The sequence below is a fragment of the Marmota flaviventris genome, chromosome 14, assembly GCF_047511675.1.
Source record: "Marmota flaviventris isolate mMarFla1 chromosome 14, mMarFla1.hap1, whole genome shotgun sequence".
NCBI lineage: Eukaryota > Metazoa > Chordata > Mammalia > Rodentia > Sciuridae > Marmota > Marmota flaviventris.
The window spans coordinates 94206754-94233278 of record NC_092511.1 but is presented as its reverse complement, the minus strand read 5'-3'; the positions used below and the strand labels follow the sequence as shown (position 1 = coordinate 94233278).

Below are 26525 nucleotides of genomic sequence, written 5' to 3'. Positions count from 1 at the left end.
ACGTCTCCTCTGACCTTAAGGGTCCACAGAAAGAAAGAGAAGAGAGCTCTTTTATTGAGGAGAAGCCATTCAAATGAGGCCAGGGGTCAGGTTTCAGGGGGCTGAGTCTAGATTCAGGATGTCTGCTGTCAGCAGGTTGACTGACATCTAGGAAGGCCACACCCAAGGGCAGAGTAAGAGAAGGGGACACACAAAGGGCATCTCCATGGAACATTCTATCCCAAACAGGGCAAGGGGTAATATCACAAAGGAACAGGTGAACATAGCTTGACCCCTGGGGATGCAGGAAGGCACGCCCATGCACGAAGACACATTTGCATTTTCTCAACTCTAAAGATCAGGGCTACTATCTTTGGTTACCTAAGCAACGAGATCACAGGTGACCGACAGTGCCACACTGATCAAAAGGGGTGGCAAATGCTGGTCACATGCTATGTCGGCCTCCCACAATTCCCAGTTTACTATTGAGAAAATGAAGGGTTGGAGAGCCTAAGTTACTCAAGGTCACACGCTGGTAAATGTACATGAACTCAAGGCTGAGTGCACCACCTTGTACACAACCAGGACCCCACAATGCCTTATTGGGTTTTCTTTGCAGTGCTGGGTTTCAACCCAGGGCCTCACACATGCCCAGCAAGCACTGAACTCTGAGCTATATCCCCCTAGACCCCTGTCAATATTTTTTTAAATACCCCATCAGGGCTGAATAAAAGATAAGGCAGGACCGGGGGTGTAGCTCAATGGGAGAGCACTTGCCTCACATGTGTGAGGCCACGGGTTTGATCCCCGATATCAAAACAGATTTTTTAAAAAGAATGTGTTTTGACAAGTTACTTAGAACCCAGGTCAAACTTAGTGTGAAATATAGAAACATACTAGTTGGAATAAATACCTTAAGTACTATTCATTTTAGAATCAACTTTCAAACGATTTTCCTTTTTAATTTCTTCTTCTTTGTCTCTTTTTTTCCTCCTTCTCCTTCCCCTTCTTGTGCTAAGGATTGATTCCCCACTGTGTTTTGTTTCTAACTAAGAAAATTATGAGAAAGGGGTGATTCATGTTAACTGAATTGCAACAGAGGTTATTGTATAAAGCAAAAATGTATTTCAGAATCCTAATTCATTACACCTCTATCAACCTAAATAAAGCAATCTGAGAAAGAGATTCTTCAAAGAATAATGACTTTTTTTTTTTTTTTTGAGAAAAGCAGAGCATTGCAATGGTAATATGTATGCCATAGTACTCTATGGGCATATTCAAAGGCATCAAGGCAAGGAGAAGTTTTTTAAAGACAATGAGAAGGGTTACATCAAATGTTTTGAAACGATAATCTTTGGTCACAATGATCATTAACAAGAGTTGGGGCAGGCTGGGGTTGAACAGGCAGTTGCTTGTAGGGCAGATGTCTTGTAGGATAAGTATTGTTTTGTGGTGGCCTTTGTGCTAGCTTGTGTTTCTGGCACACTTTTGTGATGTTAGAATTAAGCAACATGCTTTCCTTCATAACTTCCTCCTTTGTTTGCTCTTTCTTGTTAAGGTTGACTCAAGTGACTCCATTTTGATTTGGATGACTTTCACATTTCTTCACACCACTTGTATGTAGAATTTGCCCTGGTCACAATTAGTTTTTCTTTGGCCACAATCAAAATGAACAGTGAATTGGTGGCTTTTTTTTTTTCCTTGTAAGGCTGGGACAGGGAGAGAGAACAATAGAAATAGGGGCTGGAGTTGTGGCTTAATGGTAGAGTGCCTGCCTGGCATGTGTGAGGCCCTGGGTTTGATCCTCAGCACCACATATAAATAATAAAATAAAAAATTCATTGACAACTAAAAATATATACATATATATTAAAAAAAAAAGAATGGCATGACAGTGGGCATGGTGATGCACACCTACAATCCCAGCACCTCAGGAGGCTGAGGCAGGAGGATCCTGAGTTCAAAGCCAGCCTCAGCAAAAGCAAGGTGCTAAGCAACTCAGTGAGACCCTATCTCTAAATAAAATTAAAAAAAAAAAAAAAAAAGGGCTTGGGATGTGGCTTAGTGGTCGAGTGCCCCTGAGTTCAATTATCAATACCAAAAAAAAAAAAAAAAAAAAAAGAATGGTATCACATTTATTTTTATCTGGATATGAATCCCCTAAAATTATAGCAATATGCATAATGCAAATTCCTGATCTCAGAAACTGTGGGAGATGAAATCATTCATTTTATTAAGCTACTAAATTTAGGAGGTTGTACAACAATAAATAACTAAATCACCAGATAGTGTCAAAAATCAACTAGGCAGACTATTTGGGAATATTACCATGGCAGGACATCCTAAAAGTTACTGAATAGTTCTAATAGTTCATAAATCCATATTTATGGATTGTTGGAGACAAAAGGTCTCATGGCTTATAGAACTGCCTAAAAATACAACTTCATTGGGGATATTACCATTGTCTACCCAGGGGAAAGAGCCACCAAGTCTGGGTTTTGAGAGCACCTTGGCTGCATTCTCTGTTGGGGAAGTAAAAATTATCTTATTTTCCAGTTCCTGATTTTAGGTGAATAACCCTTTCCAGTACATTCTGCTTTTTTTTTTTTTTTTTTTTTTTTTTTTTTTATCTGTTCATATTCTCCTCAAACAACTCTGAATAAATTACTCAGCTTGTCTGGGGCTAGGAAAGAGGGCAGAATGCCCTGACTATGAAATGGAACCCTTGGGGGGTCTTTGGATACTGTCCTGGCCTAATCAGTCAAAGGCCATCAGCACAAGCCTGAAGTCCAAAGGACTCAGGTTGGTTGGCTCTTGGAAATGATGGGGAGTAAATATCAGTAGAACTACTGGGCACTTCACCAAAGAGATAGGGCTATGATGTGATTTGGGAGAAGAGAGGCATTTAGGCAAAATTTAAATGAAGGTGGTCTCGAGGCCAACAGGTTGTGTTTAAGAACACACCAGACTGCAAAGTAGACTCACAGCCCTGTTTCCTGGAAATGAGTAAGATGAGTAGCTCTTCAGTGTTATATCTGAAGCCTGGTCTCTGTCTGTGTTGAAGCTGGAGCTGGTTCTCCATGTTCAAAGATTTAGACCCTCCAGGCAAAGGGGGAGACTTTCATTCTTACTGACTTGATTTTGCAAAGCCAGGTTTCTGACATCCTAAGATTTTGTAATGAAGTTTCTCCCTGACGGAGGAAACAGAAACTACTCAAAAAGGGGTTTGTTATGGCATTGTACAACTGCACCAGGACCTTGGGAAAAACACTGTTCCTAGTTAACTTTGAAGCTGGCTTTGTGCCTATAAGCTAGCCTGATTCTTGGTAGGGCAGATCTTTCCTTTCTCTGTCTGAGCTGATTTTTTTTTTTAAAGAAAGAATCTTTCTTTTTAAAAAATATTTGATTTTTAGTTGTAAGTGGACCCACAGTATCTTTATTTCATTTTTTTAAAATGTGGTGCTGAGGATCGAACCCAGTGCCTCACACGTACTAGGCACGCACTCTACTACTGAACCACAACCCCCATTGTGTCTGAGCTGATGTTTTGCTTTCTTAATTAAGTGTCCAGAGAGAGAATTGTTTGGATCTTTGTTAAAAAAAATATCACCAAGTGTTTTGCAGAATATAGTATATTATCAATGAATATAATAAAAAATAATTGCTATGTTAAAAACCAAACCAAAAAAAAACCCCACAAAATGTGTATAATGTTTTATTGTTCTCAAACACTTTTTGGTCAATTACATGATCCTTTCAAAAGAATCTAAAAAAGAGTGGCTCTCATATAAAGATTTATGCAGACTGGTTTTAGATGTTGTCAAAAGACAAAATTATAACAATTTAAAGATCTTCATTGGCTTATTTGTGAGTCTAGAAGCTGGCAACACAATTCCATAAAATAGAAATGTTCCAATGAGCTGAGCAGAGGTTGATCTTATACACGGAAAAGAAAGCAGAAACAAAGGAATACAAAGTGAATTGGTAGGGGCTGGGAGTGTGGCTCAGTGGTTGTCCACTTGTGTAACCTGCACAAGGTGCCAGGTTCAATCCCCAAAACCACAAGGGAAAAAAAAATGTGAATTGGTGGCTTTAAAATTATTTTCCTGTAAGGCTGGGACAGGGAGACAGAACAATAGAAAAATATCTAATTGGATAATATTGGGTTACTTTTTAAATGTAAGGTTTAAGGCAGGAGGAAATCTAATATCATGCCAACTGAAACTGGCATGTTTGGGAAATTTGGATGTTATCTCTCTTGCAGTTTTTTTTTGGAAGGTCAGATTACAAACAGTTTTGGTTTGTTGACATGGAAGTTTAGCATGAATGACTTTATATTGGTTTTTATTCTGATCTTCTGGGGCTCAGAACAAAAGCTTAATCCAAAACAATGGCCTTCTGTTTAATAAAACAATTTAATAAAGAAATGAGTATATTGCATGATGACATAGGAAACGTGGGATATGGTTATGATAGATGCCTTAACTCCACAAGAAACCAAGAGATTCACGTGGACCTAAGGACACAGCTCAGTGGTGGAGTGCTTGCCTAGCATCTGCAAAGCCCTGGTTTAATCCCTGGTACCATTAAAATGAAAAGGATCAATGCCATGAAAATTTCTGCTATGTTAGATGGTATGTCAGTGTCCAACAGGAAAACAGGAACACCATTTTAAGTAAAGAGAGTTTAATGCTGGGAATTAGCTACAAAGATACTGATAGGGCTAGAAGAGCAAAAGATACAAGAAGGGAAGAGGTCAAGGGGCAGGGCCAAAGTCCTTCCTATGCTGCAGAAGCCCATCATGGATCCACATTTGCATTATGGTTCTGGTAAATATGTTTGAATCAAATCAAAATTTGAATCATGAATCCATTTTGAGAAACAGCAATAAAGCTGGGTAAGACTAATGGATGGTAGATCAGAGCAGGAACTTGGAAATCTGAGCTCATGTGGGGCTGCCACCAATTTATAGTTGTGTGATTCTAGGCAGGTTTTCTCACTCTGCCACTAAGAATAAGAAGCCCTACCTCACAGGTGAGAATGAGGTGATGTACGGCTTATAGAGGCTTCACAAAGCAGCACACAGCAAATGCCCACACTCTGCTGGAAATGGTATCTCCCTGAGTCTGAGACCAGTGCCTGGGACAGCCACCCTCCTGCTGGGACTGGGGAACAGGTGCTGAGAACAGAAGGAAGAGAAGGGAAATCCAAAGAGGTAAATATAGACCTGACTGGGTTCTTCTTTAAATCCCCAAAGCAATGAAAGAGGAGAAAGGAGTTGGAGTCTGGGGTTCATACCTGCTCAGCCTCCTACCTGGCCCTGAGACCCCAGGAACACAGTCTGTGCGTCTGGTGAGCCTCAGGTTCCCCATGTGAGAGATTCACAGAGCAGATACAAAAACTAAATGAATTAATAATGTATTGCTTAGCTCATAGCAGGAATCCAATTACTGCAACTGCTGTAATTTAAATGTCACTATGAAAATAGCACTTTTTGAGAGTCTGTCTTGTCTGTAGTGTGCAGGAAAATATTTTTCTTTGTGTATTTTCCAAGTGGGGAGCTTGGTGTGTGTGTCCACTACGGATATTTCATTGCCTGTCTCTTGGGCTGTTACTCTTCTGATCCGTTTCTGGGAAAGTGAAGTTCCCAAGCGGAGCCAGCAGGTGGCGCAGTGACGCTTTGCCTCCGCCCCACTGCAAAATCGCCAGATTTGGAAACCGGGAACTTGTCAGAAACGCCTAGAGGGGCATCAGTTTTTCTAGAAGTGGTCAGAAAAATAGGAGACTTCAGTGAAGGGGCGTGAAGGTGAGGGAGGTGAGTCCCAACAGGAGGAGGTGCAGTCAACTCCCTCAAACAGCACATTGACTTCTATGCAATGTGAAAATGAGAAGTCATTGGAGGCAGTCATTTCTTTAACCCTTAGGGCAGGTCAGGATGCCCCCACCCCACCCCACCCCTGCTGCAGCTGCCCTGAGGTGTCCTGGGTCTCCTGACCAGCCAGTTTCTAACTGCACAGCCACCTCCTGCCATCACTGACTTCTCCCCTGCTGAGAAAATTGCTCCTACCAAGACACAATCACACTTGTCAGACTCAGATAAAATTGAGAGCTGAGAAGGAATGAGGAGCCGGGAGGGAATGGAGCCCATGCCCTGACTGTGGGAAATAAGAACTCTCAAGGACTTCCTGCAAAGCTCCTACTAGAAAGCCCTGGGGGGCCTCATCCTTCAGCATGGATTTCTGTAACAAAGTTTGTCTTCAACATTCTGTAGGATTGCAACACTGCAGACAAGATGCTTTCCATAGGGAAAGCTGCTTACAAATGAGCTGATGCCAACTCCTGCTGCATGTCTCTGAGACCAATGCACTCTGTATCCAAGCAGCTTATGTGAATTCTCCCTTTTTTTGCTGTAAAAGCTTCCTTACCCTTCCCTCTGTGGCTTTTTATAGTGTACATCCTGGATTATATATATATTTTGCTCATTCCTGAATAAATTCTTTATATTTGAAGATATATTTTCTTTTTAGCTTTGACACTTCCCCAGATTAATTTTCACAATGGCCCATTGGGTACTTTAAAAAAAAAAATACCTGAAACTCCCCTTCCCTTTTTCCACCACACCTGCCTCTACCTTGCACATACTTCTTCTTGTCCCTGTCTACGTTGGGACAGAGGCATTCTTCACCCAGAAAACCATTCTACATTCAGAGAAAGAACTGTGCACCTGGAAGGAAGCCACTCATAGGAAGGCTCCAAAGTTCTCAGGCAGAATCCATAAGAGAATGGGAAAGAGTGGCAGGGAATCAAGCTAGGGTCACACTGCTCCCAGTTAAGGATGTGGACCTCAGATTTAAGATGGGAGGCGTGCTTGTGAATAAAAACTGGCTGCAGAGATGAAGCTGAATTTATCCAGGGCTAGGGTGTGCCCTGTGGTCAAATGGACAATGGTGGATATTGAAGATATTGGCTGAACTGATGGAGCATCAAATCAGTTGATAGGCTCATGAGGTCTACTTTGTTTCACAAAACATAAGCATCCTGAGGGCAGGGCCTTTCGTTGATTGCTTTCTTGAGCAGGTTTGCCAGGGAATGAAGGCTGGGCAGCAGCAGAGAAAGGACTGGATGGACAGAATACATGGTTGGAGGTGTCTGGATACATGGTCAGTTCTAGAGATGAGCAACCCAAGGTGTGGTCCAGGACACAGGGCTGAGGTGGAGTTGAGAAATTGGGAGCAACCCATCCAGGTTTGCAAGGACTTCACTGGCATTACTGTGGGAAGTCCTGCATCCCAGGCCCCATTAGGGCTTGAGCTTGGTTTGGTACCTTAAGTAGAAGGGGTTGATGGGTGGTCCTCGGATGCTGCAGTCAGCCAGGATTGGTCACTCTCATGGGCATATGTCATTTTTTTTTTTTTTGCCACACTCTGTGTGTGACCCCTTGCTTGTGCTTTTTCATCTATAAAACAGGACTTTTTCTAGTCCTGGACTCTAGGGGGAAACTGTGCTGAAAATGGCAAATATTTCAAAGTGGGAATACCAAAGTGTGAGTACCTTAGCATTTTCAAGTCTGTGAATGAAGTACATTTTACTCAGAGCCTTTAAAAAAAATCTTAACAGGGGCTGCGGCTGTGGCTCAGCGGTAGAGCGCTTGCCTTGCATGTGTGAGGCACTGGGTTCGATCCTCAGCACCACATAAAAATAAATATAAATATATATATAAATCTTAACAGGTGTGGTGATGCAATCCTATAGTCCCAGCTCCTCAGAAGGCCGAGGCCAGAGGATTTCTTGAGTCCATGGGGCTCAAGGCCAACTGGACAACATAGAAAGACCCCATCTCAAAACACAAAGTCATAATGTAATGTCACCCAGCTCATTCTTTTCTTTCTATTAGAAATTTTTGAGCCGATTCATTGTAGTAACATCTATTTTCTTGAAAATTAAAAAAATGTTAATTTATAATATCACATGAAATAACTGTACATAAATATCATAATTTAATTTAATCAAGCACAGAAACCATATCAGGAAATAGTCTTTGGTGACACAGACACATCTAGTTTTGGAAACATTTTACAGTCCACATGCATTACATGGTACAGACAAATCATAGCTTCATTACAATTCAAATTTTCCATAATTGCTGCTATAGCAATCAAATAAACATCAATAGAGTATTCCAGGGCAGTTTTATTTTCCAAACAGTATTTGATTCAGTTCAGTTATTAAAGATGAAATACAGATGTTTTTTTAGGGAAATTGTAGAAACACATTTCAACTCCCAAACAACTCTGCTACAGAGTCAGGGTAGACAAGGGATATTGAAACAAGAAACAGCAGAATTACACTATACATCAGCATCATGACTCTGTCCAGCCGCTGTAAAGAAAAACATGGGGATCTGACTGTACTTTACTTCACTTATTCACAGAAACAAAAGAATTCCTTCCCAGAATATGTAGAGGAAGATCACTGGAAATATAGTTATTTATATAAACATCAGTGGAGAATCATTATATACAGTTGTGGGTACATAAATACACTTATAGCTTACTCAATGTGTTCGTGCCAAAAACTTGAAGACATCTTCCCCTCCTTAGTGTCCCACCTAAAATCTACACACAGATTTGTCCAATTCCCTTTATGCAGAGCTGGGGGTTGATCCACTGCTTGGAGAATGTTATGTATGCACCCTACCACTGAGCTATACCCCAGCCACTGTTGGATTTTTAATTGTATTCAATATTAAATTGAATACATTTAGAAAACTATTAAAGATGGCTTACATCTCTTCCGTATACATATTTCTGGTTAAACAGAAGAAATGCTGTCCCCTTTCTGCTAGATTTTGGCTCTAGCTCAGTTCCTTGTTGTGTTGGGGACCAACAAGAGAGAGAATACAATGCCTTGTTTAAGTGAAAGTTTGAGTCCTGTTTATATTAAACCTTTCCCTCTGAGATAATTGTAGTTTCTGAGATAGTTGTAGGTATTTAGAGATTAAATGCAGTTTTAAGAAATAATATCAAAAATTGCTCCGAAGCTTTTAACCCAGTTTCCCTTGAAGGTAATATCTTACTAAACTATAGTACGATTTCACAACCAGGATTTGGTCAAGATACTGAGCATTTCCATCACCACAGGTTCTTTTGTGTTAACTTTGCACAGTTTCAACCACCTCGGTTGTTCTCTACCTTCCTCCCTGGCAACCCCTAATCTAGCCTTCATTCCTATAATTTTGCACTTCAAAATGTTCCATGAATGGAATCACACAGTGTATAAACTGTTAAGATTGGCTTTTCTCTTTCAGCATAATTCTCTGGAGATTCATCCAAGTTGCTGCCTGTTTTGGTAATTAGCTCCTTTTTATTGTTGAATAGTTTTCCATGCAATGGATGTATCACAATTTGTTTTAACAGCCACCAGATTAAATGACAGCTGGTTATTTCCAGTTCTTTAATATTATGAATAATCCATGTGCAAGTTATTCTATGAAAATCAGTATTCATTTCTCTGGCATAAATGCCTCGGTGTGCAATTGCTGGTTGGCATGGCCATTACACATCTAGTCAGGAAACAGCCACATGGTTTCCCAGAGTGGTTATTCTATTTTCCATTCCCAGCAGCAGTGGATGACTGATCCAGTTTCCTGGCAGGTATGCTTGCCAACGTTTGATGTTCTCATTACCTTTTATTTTGGCAGACTTGGTAGGTGCGTAGTGATACCTCATTGTGGTTTTAGTTTGTTGTTCCCTAATGACTAATGATGTTGAATATCATCTCATGTGTTTATTTGCCATTTGTAGATCCTCTGCAGTGAAATGGTCCATCATAATCATTTTCTAATTGGAGTTTTAAAAAAGCTCTTGCGTTTTGAGAGTTCTTTACGTATTCTAGATATTAGTCTTTTGTCAGATATGTGGTTTGCAGATATTTGCTCTCAGTATATAGCCTGCCTTCCGTCTTCTTAACATGGTCTTTTGCAGAACAAATCTTTTAAATTTTGATAAGGTCTAATTTATCGAATTTTCCTTTTATAGATTTTGGTGTCAGGTCAAAAAACCCTTTGCTTAGCCATTGATTCAAAAGACTTTATATTTCTTTCTATAGTTTTATAGTTTCACATTTTATATTTACAGATACGATCTCTTTTGAGTTAATGTTTGTAGAAGGTATGAAATTTAGTCCAAGGTTCATTTTATTTTCTCATGGATTTCCTGTTGCTCCGGTATATTTACTGAAAAGATTATCCTCCTTATGTTGAATTAATTCTGTATCTTTATTAAAAATTAGTTCAGCATATTTGTGTGGTACTATTTCTAGATTCACTGTTCTGTTCTATTCACCTATATGTTTAAACCTCTACCAATCACACGCCATCTTAAGTACTATTGCTATGTAATAAATTTTTCCATTGGATAGAGTGATTTCTCCTACTTTGTTCTTTTACAAGATTGTTTCAGCTATCTCAAAGCCTGAAAACTTTTAGAAAAAGTTTGCATATGTCTACAAAAACCTTTCTGGGGTTTTGATAATAATTACATTAAACCAAGAGATCAGTTTGGGAGAGTTGGCATCTTTACTATTTTGTGTCTTCAAATCCATGAATATATTTATATATATGTCTGACCCACAGACAGATAGTCCTCCACCCTCACCCTGTACACAGTTTTGAGGCTGTGTGGTGCATATTCAACCCCTTTGTGGTTGCAAAAAGTTTTGATCCAAGACACTTCATTTATTTAAGTCATTGATATCTTTCAGCATTCAAATTCTGTACATGTTTTGTTAAGTTTATACCAAGTATAATTTAATTTTCTTTGAAGTGGCAGCAAGTGGTATTGTGATTATAGTTTTGATTTCCACATGTTCATGTGCTGATCTTGTATCCTTGGACCTTACTTCACTCACTAGTCCCAGGTGGGGTTTTTTTATTGTTATTATTTAAGAAGTAGATCATTTGGAATTTTCTATGTAAACAATCATGTCATCTGTAAATAGGAATACTTTTAATTTTTTTTAACCAATCCATATTCATTTTATTTTATTTTCCTTGCCTTACTATGTCTAAAACTTCCAGTATAGTCTTTTTTTCCTTTTCAGTGCTGGAGATTGAACCCAGGACTTCACATGTACTAGGCAAGCACTCTTCATTGAATTACCTTCAGCTCCCCAATATAGTCTTAAAATTTTTAATCAGCATACATTTTTTGAGATTTTTCTGAAACATAATTCCCTGAATGGAGCCCATCCAACTCAAACTTGTGAATTTTCAAGATTATTCTGATTGTTCAGATGTTGTTTTGTGCAATTTGGATAAATACCTGACAACCTTTACCCGTGCTTGTTCTTCCAGTTTCTCTCCCCAATCTTTCCTTAAAATTAGGGTAGCAGTAACTTTAAACTCTGAAAATATGAAATACCCTGAAAAAAACATCTTATTTTTATATTCCATTGCTAGGAACTCTTTTGAGAATTGGCTTATGACAAAAAAGAATCCTGTGCGTGTTACTATGTTTTTAGTAACAGGCACTTAAAATATATTTTTGACAACTCAAACCTTCATGTCTTATTTTGTTAAGCAAAAGCAAAAACCACTAATAACATTTTCTTTAAGAATTTTCTATACATAATGATGGTTGTTATGTTATAGAGCATACCAAACCCATCGAAGAGAGTCATAATTATTATAGAAAAATAGAAAACTTGGATTGTACCAGATTCTTTATAGATTTCAATTGTAAGAGATCTTAGGTGTGTACACATCGGTCCATGCAGGATGTGTACTCAAATTTCAGAGACCCCTCCCTTTTTCTTTTTTTTGAAATCCTGAAAGCAGTGACAAATCATCTCCAGACAAATCAGTCACTGTCTTTCATACTCCCTTTAAGGATTTTCAGCGACTAAGCATTTTAGTAACTCTGTTCTTAAAATCAAAAGCACTCATCCATTCTGTGCAGGGAGTTCAGGAGTCTGACCTTGAATATTGACTTGGCCATGCAGAGCCTCAGTTTCCTTGTCTGGAAGTGACAATGAGGACATACCCTCATTGGTTATAGGGCCTAAATGAGATGACCTCTGGAAAGCACCCTCAGTTAGTGATCTCTTACATCCTCCTTTCAGGCTCTGTCTTTGCTTGCTTCACAGCCTCACTCTTCTCCCTTTTCCTCTCTACAATCCATGGCATGAGGTGCTTCTTATTTTGGATGCCACTCCTCATGCATGCGAGTGGGGAATTCTCTATAAAAAAAATGTGAGCAGTTGGGATCTAAGAAGCTTGAGGCCAAATCTACCCCATTCTTTTTGGTGTTCTACCAACATCTGCTTCTACAGAATAGGCCTGTGCTGCAAACTCTGCCCGTTCTTACATTGCTGATCACGTTAGAGGGGGGAGGAGTCCATAAGTGACCATAAGTGACATTGGTTACAATCTAGCCAATGTGACTCAATGATGTATTTGCAATCCAGGAGCATGATGAGTGACCCACAGACAGATAGTCCTCCACCCTCACCCTGTACACAGTTTTGAGGCTGTGTGGTGCATATTCAACCCCTTTGTGGTTGCAATAAGTTTTGATCCAAGACACTGTGTTTGGCACAGAAAACAACAAAAACAGTCTCACAATACAGAGCAATCATATTGTACACACAGGCATAATTTTTTTTTCCTAAAGAATGGACCAGTAAAGGTCTCAGTGTGCCGTTTTGACAACCAAGAGGTGAGTCTGGATTGAACGCAATGTAAACGAAGACGATCTCTGTGAAGAACCTGTGAAAGTGGAGGATCTTCAAATGACCCCTTGAGTCTCAAGTCACGCGCAAGGCTCCCTCTTCATCCTCTCGTTCTGCTGTAGGTGACAGGGCACCATGAAGCCTTCAACAAAGAGACAGCGTTCAAGAGCTGTCCGGTTACATCACGTAAAAGGTTTTCACTATAATGCAAACAGCAGGGACTTTCTTCCATTGCATCAGGCCTTTCTAGGAACCGCTTTGAAATATTCCTCCTTTGAAATGTCAGATACACCTCCATACCATTTCTGAAGCCAAATATATTCTATTCTCATCTTCATGAAGAACCATTCATACTGACGGGGCCACTTCCTCATCCCTGGGTGCCTGAAGGAACAAAGAGAGATCACAGTAAAGTTGTTCTTATCAAAGGGGTGCACCCTGGGCCAGGTTACGGACCTTCAGACTCCTAGCCTTATTTAGGCTGAGAGCTGCTCAACTCAGCCAGAGGCAGAAGCTGAGGAGCTGGGTATGAGGGCCTGGGACAGCTTTGGGAAGGCAGGAAGCTCACAGTCCCTACACTGAATGGCAAAAATCTCACATCTCGAGCCAGGCTCCTTGATTTGACCAAGTTCAACTGCTGATGAGCTGCAAAGCCTTGTGGGCCCTCAGTGCTCACAAGCCCCAGTATCCTTACCTGTCATCTGGGTGAGCCTGATGGTGCTTGGGTCAGGAAGGCATGTGGGGAGCAAATAAGGAGGCACACATAAAACACCTGCAGTGGATGTCGGTGATTGTTAGTAGGAAACATCGAGAAAGGCTTCATGATTCTCTGTGTGAAATGTTAACAAACAGGGAACCCATGAAACACGTCTGCTCATGGAAAGGTTTCTGTTCCTGTAGCAAGCTCAGGACTGTTGATCCAGGCTGAGAACCAATCACAGTGGACAGGAAACGTTCCAGTTCACCTTCTGTTATTGACCGACTTGCCTTCTCCCCCCACGGGCACCCCTGCACACATTGTAATAACCTTGAGGGTAGAAGTTGTGGCTCACTAATCTTTTTAACGTCATAAAAATGTCCTTTAGAACTAAAAATGTTATAAACATAATTCAAAGACCAAGTCCAAACAGGGAAAAACATCTGTAACCAAGTAAATGCCAAGAGAGGACATGGGACCATGTTTGTTGCATTAACTTGATTAGGCAGGTTCCGTTATTTTCATTGTAGGGCAGGATATTACCAAAGGATGAAAATTGGTAGCAATTGTGCCTGGAACACTTCAATGTGGGGTGTTTTCCAAAGGTAGTGTCAGCCCACCTTGGGCCACCTGTCTGGCCTCCATGGCCTCTACTGCTCCTGCTAGTGATCATGGTGGCCAGCACAAAGTTGGCCACATTGCCACTGAAAGGCACTCAGACCAACCACTGTCATTGTATCCATCCGAGGCATCCAATGGCACAACCATGAAAGCTATGTTTTATTATCGTATATTTCTGGGCCAACCAATTTTAGAGCATCTACACACCTTGAAAACATGGCCTGCTTGGCAAATTCTACTTCTTCTAGAGATACTGAAGTCATCTGGCCAGTGAGCGTTAATCGGACACATCGGGAATCTTCTGGGTCCACGATGTTTTTCCTGCAGGTAAAGAATGTTTTTTTCACATATTAAAACAATGACAGAGCCGCACGCAGTGGCACATGCCTATAATCTCTATGGCTTGAGAGTCTGAATCTATAAGTTCAAAGCCAGCCTCAGCAAAAAGGAGGTGCTAAGCAACTCAGTGAGACCCTGTCTCTAGATAAAATAGGGTGAGGATGTGGCTCAGTGGTCAAGTGCCCCTGAGTTCAAACCCTGCTACCAAACCATATAAATAAAAATAAAATAACAATGACAAAACATCAGTCTGAAACACTAGGGATTTTGTGAAAAATTTAAAGTGCTCGTCATATTTCTGAATATCTCATTCACACTTTTACTACTTACTATAATTATCTTAAAATACTTTAGCATGGGCAGTATGATAGGTGTGCTTTCATAAGTTGAGGTTTACAGTTGAGAGGCTATTAGAAGTTTCTGAAGTCAAGGATGCATGTGCCAGGAGAAATGGGAATTTGTTACCAAAAGATGACATTTCAGTTACTGCTGCAATTTGTATCTGGAATGTCTCCTAAAGGCCCGTGTAATGAAGCCTTAGACCCCAACTTGGCACTGGTGGGAGGTCATGGAAACAGGAAGAGCTGAGGCTTACTGAGAGGTCTTCTAGGTGCTAGTAATATGCCCTTGAAGGGGATGGTGGGGCCTTAGTCCCTCTTTTTTTTTTTTTTTTCTGTTTTCCTTGTGGCCAAGAGGTGATCAGTTTTACTATGCTACATGCTTCCCACCATGACGTGCTGCTCTACTGCAGGACCAAAAGCAATTGGGCCAACTGACCATGGACCAAGCCTCTGAAAACTGTGAGCCCCAAAAAAACCTTCTCTATAAGTTGATCATCTCAGGTATTTTGTTGCAGTAACAGAAAGCTAACTAACACAATTACCTTAGAGGAATAAGTTCTAGGATCTTCTGTACAACATCATACCTAGAATTAACAATACAATATTGTCCCCTTCCCTTTTTTTTTTTTTTTTTTTTTTTGTATTTGTGCTACAAAACCGAAACAAAACAAAGGGACACAAGAAAATTTTGGGAGGTGTTGAATGTGTCTATTCCTGGTATTTGCATATGTCTAAATTCATCAAATTGAACACTACAAGTATGTTCAATTCTTTAAATTAATTATACCTCAATAAAACTTTTTAAAAATACACACAACATGCCTACTATCTGCAAGACCCACTAAGGAGTCAGTTTTTGCAGTAAGGCTGCCGTCCTGCCCAACTCTTCTCAGCTTGCAGATGACCATCTCTGTCTGGGTCTTTACTTGATCCTCCCTCTGTGCATGTCTGTGTCCTAATTTCCTCTTCTCATAAGGACAGCAGCCATATGGGACCATTCTAAAGATGACATCTTAACTTAGTTACCCCTTTTAGTATTCTGTCTCCAAATAATCACATCCTGGGGTTCCAGAGGGTCCTCAACATGTGAATTGGGGGTGGGACAATTAATTCCATTACAGCAATATAACTTTTTTTATTCAAATGTTTTTGGTTTGACTATGATTTGGGAAGTTAACTGTGTGTGCAATGATTGATGAAAAATGTACTAAGGGAAGCACTCAGGTTCAAACTCTAGACATTCGTGAAGCTCAATGAAAAAAAGCCTTAACTAAACACAAAACAAATACTAGATTTAATACCTTTCTTTTTTAGTTTTTTTTTTTTTTTAGGTGGACACAACATCTTTATTTTATTTTTATGTGGTGTTGAGGATCGAACCCAGCGCCCCGCGCATGCTAGGCAAGTGTGCTACCGCTTGAGCCACATCCCCAGCCCCTCTTTTTTAGATTTTTAAAATTTTTTTTCTATTAAATTTTAAAGTATTTTAAGCTCATAAGAAAGTATGAAGAATAAAATAATAAAAAGTGATGTTCCTGTTGGGGCTCAGAAAAAGATACCTGAAAGTGAGAGGGCAGTTTCCTCCCTGATCCTCTCCTGCCCTCCTGTGGTGATCTGCATGGCTGTTAATTCAGAAGACTGTGAGGGGTGATGGGGAATTAAGAAAAACACATAAACACTTAGAAAGGTGAGATCAGGTGGTACCATCCTCTGGTGGAGGAACAGTGACCCAGAGCTGGCTCTACACATTTATTATATAGGCTTTATCACCAAAAGGCTATTTGTGGGCTGGGATGTAGCTCAGTGGCAAAGCGTCTGCCTTACATTCACAAAGCCCTGGGTGTTGAGAGCCACAGCCGAAGGGGCCCCAGCAAACTTCCAGCTGCCGGCTGATGATTGGCTCACAGCGGCCCCAGCAACATCTAGCTGATTGGCTCCTCTGCGGTGATGCTCATTGGGCTGTTTCCCTGCCCTTTCAGACCACGGAGCTGCTCATTGGGGGACTTTTTTGGCTCCGCCCACGTGACCCAGCCAATCGGCCTCAAGAGCAGGAGGATTGTGGGAGGTGGAGAGAAGCTTGTGTGGAGAGAGAGGCTTGTGGAAAGCCGGTGGTGGCAGTTGAGGCTCTGAGGGTTTTTCCTGAGAGGCTGTTTTGTTTGGCGTGTGTGGTTCTTTTTGTTTGGCGTGTGTGGTTCTTTTCTTTATTTTTATAAAGTTAGTTTCTTTTGACAAGTGGCTCCTGATTGTGCCCAGCCAGACTGCGGCACCTGGGTTTGACCCCCAGTTCCAAAAAAGACCAAAAAAAAAAAAAAAAAAAACCCAAAACAAACAAACAAACAAACAAAAAAAAAAACCCACCCACCCCCCAAAAAAATAAGATTAAAAAAAAAGGCTATTTGTGAGGAATTCTTCTAGAAAGCAGGCAGACTTGAAGTTCAGAGCACACAGTGTGGTTATCTTCTGAAGTTCAGAATCTTTTATTCCTAGGAGACAGTGTCTGCGACTTAAGGTTAAAACGGACGTCTCTGGACGTTTGCCTGGAGAGATCAAGGGCCGGCCGGTGTGCCATATAGCAACTGGGGAATGTTAACCCTGTACTTTTGCACAGGGAAACGTTAACCCTATACACTTGTAATCCCAGTGCAATCACACCACAACCACAAAGTAATCAGACACCTTGATTCACATCACCACCTCCTGTTTCTCTCTCCTCCTTCTCCCCCAAGTCAAACCATAGAAACCAGAATTCCTTATCCTCAAGGCAGGTCATAGAAACCAGAACCCCTTTTCCCCAAAGCTGACCATGGAACCTAAAAAGAGTACTCAAATTTTCCCCTGCCTTTCTGTACAAGAGTTGCCTGTAAAGCAATTCTGTGACCTACCTTGTGTGAGAGTAGGTCATGAGACTCTCCAGTTTGGAAGGGGTTCTGCCCTTTACCTGGGAGGAAGGAAGGCTGCAGAGGGTTGGGGAAAGTTTGAACAGGCAGGTCTCGCTGGGTTCCCCACTCTATTGCCATTAGCTTTTTATTCAGTTTCTACCTGACTGTCCAGACTTCGTCCATCAGCCTAAGCATAAAAATGGGCAGTTCACCTCAATCTGAAGTCTCCATGCCATGTAAAACTATGATTAAATAAATTACTTACGCTTTCCTGTTTTTGACCTGTTATCACAGGGATGTGTGTCACCAAAACTCTTAATTATTTTTGTATTTGGTGGTACTAAGGATTGAACCTAGGAGCTCTTCACCACTGAGCTATATAACCAGCCCTTTACATTTTTAAATTTTGAGACAGAATTTTACTAAATTGCCCAGGCTGGCCTCCAACGTGCGATCCTCCTGCCTTAGCCTCCCAAGTAGCCAAGATTATAGGAGTGCACCACAATATCTAGCACAATTACCCTTTATGCTGGATAGAAAAGGGATCACCCTTTTCCTTCTCTACATACTGTAAACAAAGAAATAATGAGTGAGGTTAAAATGAGCAAAGGCACCCAAACCAGTGTTTTGCAGAGGTAAAGTGAGCTTGGGTTTTTAACAAGTCCCACAATTTGACAACCAACACAAATAAGGGTAGTGGTAAGTTTTGGAAGCCCACTGGAGTGTCCAAGTCAGGAAGCAAAACTGATCACTCCAGTATTCCCAAAACCTTGCAAGATGTAGTTAGATTCCAGAAAAATGTTCACTTTGGTGGATTTAGTTCTTGACATGATCTCTGCATGACAACCTTCCTCCTGTTAGTGAATCTCAGACTTGGAGAAGACTTTGCTTTCTCTTCTTTTAGGTCCTTCTGCAGCCATTTGGACTTATTTTGTCAATATCTATCACACAACTTTGTCAAATCTCAATATTTTGTAACTTTTGCCCCAGATCCTTCTTTAAAGAATAAAGGACAACATATACAATTGAAATTCCCCACAATTCACCCAGATACCCTTCTCTTTCTTCCTTCTTTATTACCTTAAACTTGGTGTTTTTTTTTTACACTCATGCATGCTTTTATAACTGTGGATGCACCACAAGCAACATCTTGTTGCTTTGCATATTTAACCCTTAACATACATACATCACATGATACCTGTTCTGCTGCAACTTCCACGTTGGTTTACCAGCATTAAGTTGCTATTCTGTCTGCCTTACTCTTCATTTTATTTCTCAATTGGCAAACTATAGCCTCTGGGCCAAATTGGACTATCACCTGTTTTGTTCAGATTGAGAGGTAAGAATGGATTTTACATTTTTAAAAGGTTGGGGAAAAAACATCAAAAGAAGAATACTTTATGACAGATGAGAGTTACAAGAAGTTCACCTTTTGGTATGCTGAAATGAAGTTTTATTGGATCACAACCACACACGTTTGCTTCCATATTGTGTATGGTCATGATACAGCAGCAGAGTTGAGTTGTTTTGACAGAAACTGTGTGGCTTATAGCACTTAAAATAAAAATTCTATTTGCTCCTTACAGGAAAAAAAATCACTGCCAACTTCTGTTTTAGGTTGTGGTAAGGAAAGAGGGGGCATTCCTTGGGCCCCTCCATGAAGATTAAATGCATGCATTCACCTAAAGTGTTAGAATAGTGCCTGCTGTGTAATAACCCTGAAAGGATGCTACCACCATTTTGTTGTTCAATTTTTATGTGGGAGTGGCTGGAGGGCCTGGGATTGTGCCCAAATTTGTGGTATGATCAATTATGAAAATATTGAAGACTGGAGGACTCATTTGTGTTCCTTCAAAATTCTAATGTTAGAGAACTAACTTCCCATGTGTCTATATTTGGAGATAGGACCTTTAGTTAGATCTTGCTTTATTTTTTTCTTTCTGTGGAGCTGATGAAACTGAAGTTTTGAGATGAAACGGGATTCACTGCTTCTGCTGGTGGGTGGGGTCTGCCCAAGCTGCAGACCTCTGCAGCTGGGAGGTGCTGGGGGGTTCTTAAGGGCAGGCCACGCCCTCCAGTGTTGCGGAGACCCCGGCAGCTCATCTTCAGTTTGTTCTTCTTTCTGGGTTCTTGTCTGAAGAATTTGAAGAATGAAATCCACAGATTGGGATGAGTGAGTGTAATGGCAGGATCTATTGAAGACTAGAAATAGAACTCTTGCAGTTGGGCTGGGGTTGTGGTTGTGGCTCAGTGGTAGAGCGCTTGCCTAGCATGTGTGAGGCACTGGGTTCCATCCTCAGCACCACATAAAAATAAATAGACATGTGTCCATATACAACTAAAAAAAAAAAAAAGAACTCTTGCAGTGCAGGAGGGGACCTGATTTTTCTCCCACCTAGAGTGTGCTAATTTAGCACTTGGTTCACTGTTATTCCAAACTTATGCTAAATAGGATTTGGAAAAGTACTAACTCTGTTGGTCCAAGTTTATGCCATTTGGGGTTTGGAGACACACTAAAACTATTGGTCAAGTCTTGAGTTTCAACTTCGATTCAAGTATGCTCTACTTCCATTTTCTCAAGGCAGATCAGGAAGTAGGAGGTTGAGGTCATTGGATGGGGTTGCAGCGCTGCCTAGAGTGGGCTTCTGCAGCAGGCCTTGTGCCATGCCCAGGCCTGGCTGCTAAAGGATGACAGGTCAGCCACCTTGGCTCACCTGGACGCTGGCTGCAGACTCCACGTGGCGGAGGCCCACACTTGCTGCTCACGCTCACACCCACCCAGGCCACCCCTCAGCTGCTCCACTGCTATGCTGCCATCTGGCAGGGAGTATCAGGTGTGGCTTCCTGGCTTGGCAGCAGGGAAGCCGTGTCACTCAGTAGAACACGGGGTTTCAATTACAAAGGGCAAATGTTCTCCCACAGAGCTACAACCCTAGTCCTGAGATAAAGACTTTAAAGAAATAATTAAGATTAAATGAAGTCACAATGCTGCGGCCATGATTCCTCAGGACTAGCGTTCTTACAGGAAGAAGAAGAGACACCAAAGATACATGGGTATAGAGGAGAATCACAGGAGGACATGGTGAGAAGACAGTCATCTTCTGGCCAGCTAGCTGGCAACTTATCCTGGACATCTCGCCTCTACAAGTGTGAGAAAATAAATTTCTGTATTTTTAAACTACCTAGTCTGTGGTATTTTGTTATGGCAGCCCGGGAAAACTAATACAAAGATTGTAAGGACTGAATGGCGCTCTTGAAATGATGAATATCAAAGGCTTCCCACTCTGCCTCTCTTGCTAAGAGTGTTGTAGAAGTAGGTTGATATGGTGGTAGAAAGGATTAAATGAAGGGGATTGTGGATGATGTATAATGTGGGTAGAGGTTGATCTACAAAATTTGAAAGTATAGATTTTATATGGCTTCTAGAAATGTATTTTTACCACCCTGATGATATGATGATACCTAGCAGCATCATGGTAAAGGCCAGGCCCCCTTTAAAGTAGACCATAACAGGTTCTTGGTAGGATGTGCCCATCAGTTCCAATCTCCATACTAACTCACTATTCATCTGTCTCATCTCACAATGTGATCACTGGTTGATCAAATGATACAAATGCCAGCTTTTTCCATTTTTAAGCCAAGTACAATTATTTAGCATGTGCTTATCTTCTGTATCTTCTTTTGATACAGTATGCATGGATGTAGCAATACATCAATACTAGAAATAAAGACTTAATTCAGTAGGCCTGGGTTGTTCAAACACTGCACATGTCAAAGAAAGGCCCATCTTCAGGAGGACTGGCTCTTGACCAGTTCCTGAGAAATAACCTTTGCTCCTTTGAAATATCCTTTCTGATATGAGTATATATATATATATATATATATATATATATATATATATATCTGAAGTCCTGGGCTCCACTGTATCAGTTTGACCTTTGGGAGTTGGAAGACTAAGTACCGCGATCAGTCATGCAGGTGCTATCGTGTACACAGGACTGAATTACAGTAAAATCTCTGAACAGTAAGCCCATGTGAGCTTCCATGGTTGGTACTACTTTGCACATATTGCCATGCATCGTGTCTGGGAGAATTAAGTATGTCCCCACGCAGTTCCACAGGGAGGAGACACCTGGAGGCATATGTCTGGATTTTCTGGGACCCTTCCCTATGCACTGTGAGCTTCTGAGTCTTGTGAGCCTTCCTAGCAAATCCCTGAGCCTGAGGGTGGTGTTGGGGATCCCAACACACCTGACCAAGCAGACTCTGACAGCTCCTCTTTTCACGCCTCTGTCCTGAGGCGTGAATCACTAAAACTCACTCTCATCCAGGACATTACCTTAAAATCTTGAGAAAGCTGCCTCTGTCAAACAAAGCATATGTTTTGCTTATACTTAGGAAACATGTCTTTGCCTGCCTGACGTTTTTCCTTTATTATACATGCCTTTGAGTCATCTGGAGAAAGGGAAATAGTGGACATGCCCACATATTCAGGTAAATTGCTTCATGCGGGAACACTATGTTCCATTTGGAAGTGTCATAATCTGCCGTGTTTTTGACATTGCAAAAGTGTAATTGCCGAGTTGGGAATTTTCTTGTTGGTTAAGAATGACAGAATGTAATTACAAAAATAACTGTAAAAAGAGAATCTACATTGGGCTTTGTAAAATAAAACTGAGATGCATAGAAGAAAATAAGGAAAAATAGTAAGCAGGAACTAAACAATACATGTAGTGGAACTATTAGAATCCGTCCAGACAAGAGTGTCCTCAGTTTTACCCAATTTATTTGTTCACTATTAAAGCTAATTTCTTCAACAAAATTGCTCAGCCGTGAAAGCAATGGAATTAACACCCTTAAGTAAGTCATTATGGAATAATAATACATTACATTTAAATAGGGAGTGTTTTTGCTTCTCTACTGCCAGTGGTTACATGGAATAAAAAGGGAATTATATATATAATTTATATATATAATATATATATATATATATATATATATATATATATATATATATATATATATATAAAAATAGGTAAATAGAGTACTTTCCATTTACACAGTAAGGAACCCAGCTAAGCTTTGTATCGCTTTCTTCTCACTGGTGGTAAGCAAGCTAATGGCCCCTCAAAGATGTCCACATTCCTATCTCTTGAACATGTGAATAGGGTACCTTATATGATGAAAGGGAATTAACATTGGTGATCAGTTGATTTCGTTAGGAAGATTTTTCCAGATTAACTGGCTGGGCCAATGTAATCACCAGGTAGAAGAGAGAGGTAAATAAGAACATGGAAGTGATGTGATGTGAGAAAGATCCAACAGGATCCATATTCACCTAGCTTTGAATATGGAAGGGCACAAGAGCATGAGACGCAGGCAGCCTCTATGAGCTGGAAAAGTCAAGGGAATGGACTCTGCTCATGGCCTTCAGAAAGGAAGACAGATTGCCACATGTAGGATTTAGTCCTTGGCTTCTAACCTTCTCAACTATAATGTGATACATTTATATTGTTTTAAACCACTAACCTGGGGTAATTTGTTATAGCAGCATCAGGAAACTAATCTTAAGGAAACTAGATGGCGACCTGCTCTCAGGCACAGGTGTTCAACACACCTGAGGTTACTGACAGCTGTTGCTCCTGAAATGGCCAGCAAATGCAAGGCCAACCAGGAAAGAGGACACTGTGTACCCTAGGACCCTGATGGATGGCTGTCAGTTTATGGGCCATTTTTATAAACATAAACTATGGGAAGCTCCTCCTCTTGGTAAAGCATCTCAAATATTGTTTAGTCATCCACTTCACTGTCTCACACAGCTTTGGAAATTCTATTCCATACCCAGGTCCTGAGCACCTGAATTGTCTAAGTCAACTAGACTATGTTATCCCCAGCCATAGTGATGGATTCATGGATTTGCACAAGAGCATGTTTGCTAGTTAAAGCTCAGCTGCTACTACTGAGGACTTCTGGGATAAAAACTCTCTTACTCTTCTTTGGACTCTTTCTGGTGAGCTCCTCACTTTTGTTGGATATAAACAGGGCAGCATGGGTACCTAGGAGTTGCTGGCTGCCATATTGAATTAACAAGTGGGGCCACCCTTAAGATGAAGCAGACACTGCAGAAGGCAGAGAGAGGAGGGGGAAAAAAATCTCTTGGGTTGAAATTGAAGAGTCCCTAAGAAAAGGCTCCCTCTGGACCTTTCAGTCATGTGAACTAATACATTTCTTAATTCTTTAAGCCCACTTGAGTTTATTGCTGATTCTTTCCACTGAAAAGTTTCTCACTAACTGAAGAGGTTCAAGTTTCTGGAATATGTTTGTGTCTGTTCTTAGAATGGATGGTATGATCAAGACATGTCCACCTAACGTAGAGTGGTATTCCTAGTGATCCATGATATTTATTTAATAAAGGCAGTGAAGTTATTATAGAACTATGTCAAGCACACTTATGTATATACCTCACTCTTTTCATGTCACCTTGTTGAAATTGGGACTCAGAGATGCAGTACCATAAAAGAGAGATACTCTGGCTACTGTGATTGCTTTGAGTAATCAAGTTCTTTGTCTCCAACCCAGAAGTCTTTTGTCTCCTGCTGGAATCCGTAAACTGGGGCAGGCTAGCGTGTTTGTAAATAGGGTAAACAGTTCTTGATATCAGGTAAAAATACCACATTCTTTGGTTTGGGTTGGAATTGAATCACTTTAGAACCAATAAGATAAAATCCTTAATATTTTTAGCTTATCAGAAGCCCAGATTTGCAAATACAGATGCCCCTCAGAATCTACATAGAATTGGTTTCATGAACCACAACCTCTCTGGATACCAAATCTAAGGACACCCAAGTCCCTTATATAAAATATAGTATTGGGCTGGGGATGTGGCTCAATTGGTAGCACGCTTGCCTGGCATGCGTGCCGCCTGGGTTCGATTCTCAGCACCACATACAAACAAAGATGTTGTGTCTGCTGAAAACTAAAGAATAAATATTAAAAAATTTCTATCTCTCTCTCCCTCTTTAAAAAAAATTTAAAAAAATAAAATAAAATATAGTATTTGTGTATAACCAATGTATATCCTTCCACGTACCTTAAATCATCTCTAGATTATTTGTAATACCCAATAAAATGTAAATGCTATGTAAATAGTTGTTATATACTGTATTGTCTGAGGAATAAGGAAAAGAAAAAACCCTGTACATGTCCAATACAAATGCAATATTTTTCAAATATATTCCATCCCATTGGCTAAATCCACTGCTACGAATGTGGAGAGTTGACTGAATCTGTCAATCTTTGACTAACAAAGATCAATTACTTAGGACTGAGGAATGTAGCTCCGTGGTAGACACGTGCCTAGCCTGTTCAATGCGGTCCTTCCTTTTTTCCTCCCTCTTCTTCCTCTCCCTCCTTCGTCCCTTTCTTCCTTTCTTCCCTTCCTGTTATGTATGAACCCAGGCCCTTACACGTGCTGAGCATATGCTCCACCACTGAACCACAACTCCAGCCCCTAGAAATGCTGTTTTTAAACAGAGATGTTTCCTATTATTGGGTTTATGTGGTAGGGTGCTGAAAGAACCCTTGCTGGCATGAAGTTTGGAAACTACTGCTGTCCTTGTCCTTGCTGGCTTAGTTCAGGGCCTTTAAGAGTACATCCTCAGTCAGCAGATGTAAGTAGCATTGGCACAAAATGTCTGCATGAACTTCTCGCAAGTCTCTCCATATTTTTTTGTCCCCTGTCTAGCATTCTGCTTAAGCCCCCTGGTCTTATACACCATCTGCTATTTCCTGACCTCCAACTCAAACTCCATTCCTAGGTGCCTGACAGAGTAAAAAAAAATCACTATTAAAGAAACAATAACTTATTTTTGCATCTGTGCATCTGCATATTTTTAGGAGAGAGATGGTAGTGTTGGTAGCAGAAAGTAGTAACTGTCTGGAAAGAGTGCTTTTTGTTTAGGAAGGCACCTGGATGAGTCTGATTATCTAGGTGAGACCCTCTTCACAGCGCACAACTGGCCAGTGTTTGGAAACCACTATGAACTGAATGTTTGTGTCTCCCCAACCCAAACTCCCTATGTTAAAATCCTTTACACCCAAACTGATGGTATCAAGAAATGGATAGGGATTGGTCACAGAGATAAGGCTTTCAGAGAGCTCTCTCCGCCTCTTCCCACCACACGAGGACACAATGAGAAGCAGCCACAAGACTATGAGAAGGAAATATTCCTTGTTTAAGCCCTTCAGCTTGGCAATTTGTTACAGCAGCCCCAATCAACTAAGTCAGAGAGAGAGAGAGAGAGAGAAAAGGAATCGAGTGTGTACAACACTGTAAATGGGAGGCACATTCCCCAGTGGTAGTGAATTTTCAGATTCTTAACTGGTAGGAGATACAGAAGGAGTTTCCTGAGACTCAGAGAAGAAAAGACAGACCCATAGAGGAGACCTGAGTCTGGCAGGGATGGACCCTCCACACGGCAGAAGGCAGGAGGTAAGGGTCTGGCCAGCGAGTGGAGCATGGATGGCCTGTGACATGGTTTCTGTCCTTTGCAACCCCAAACTGGGGTTGCCAGATTTAGTAAATTAAAAACACAGGTTACTCAGTTGACAGTTGAATCTGAATTTCAGATAAGCAACTTTTTTTTTTTTTTTTTAACACAGTGGATGGGACATACTCATACACATTTAATGGGCACCTTGTGTTCTCCACACAACCCCTAGCTGTGCCCTCCTCTCCACTATTCTCCAGTAAAAGCCAGCTGCTGCATCTAATATCCCTGTGTGGTGGGAGACAGCAGCCTCCAGAGGTACTGATAAGACCTCTGGTGGTGACTGGAAAGGGAGGACAAAGGAGCAGGAGGGTCTATCACTGCCTGTACCCTTGGCACCAGTGGGAATCCTGGGGATGTCTGGCGGCTCCCTGCCTCCCACAGTTGGTGA

At 40.9% G+C, this 26525-nt stretch overlaps 1 protein-coding gene across 1 annotated transcript in view; it reads right to left on the bottom strand.

Moving 5' to 3' along the window:
* Positions 1-12944: 12944 nt before the first annotated feature.
* Creg2 (cellular repressor of E1A stimulated genes 2) overlaps positions 12945-26525 on the bottom strand; it is a 33524-nt gene continuing 19943 nt past the window's right edge. The window contains exons 3-4 of the mRNA XM_027951781.2: positions 14234-14347; positions 12945-13092 (exon numbers count right to left, since the gene is read on the bottom strand). Coding sequence (XP_027807582.2) covers positions 12945-13092; positions 14234-14347 — 262 coding nt within the window. The remainder of the gene's footprint in view (positions 13093-14233; positions 14348-26525) is intronic.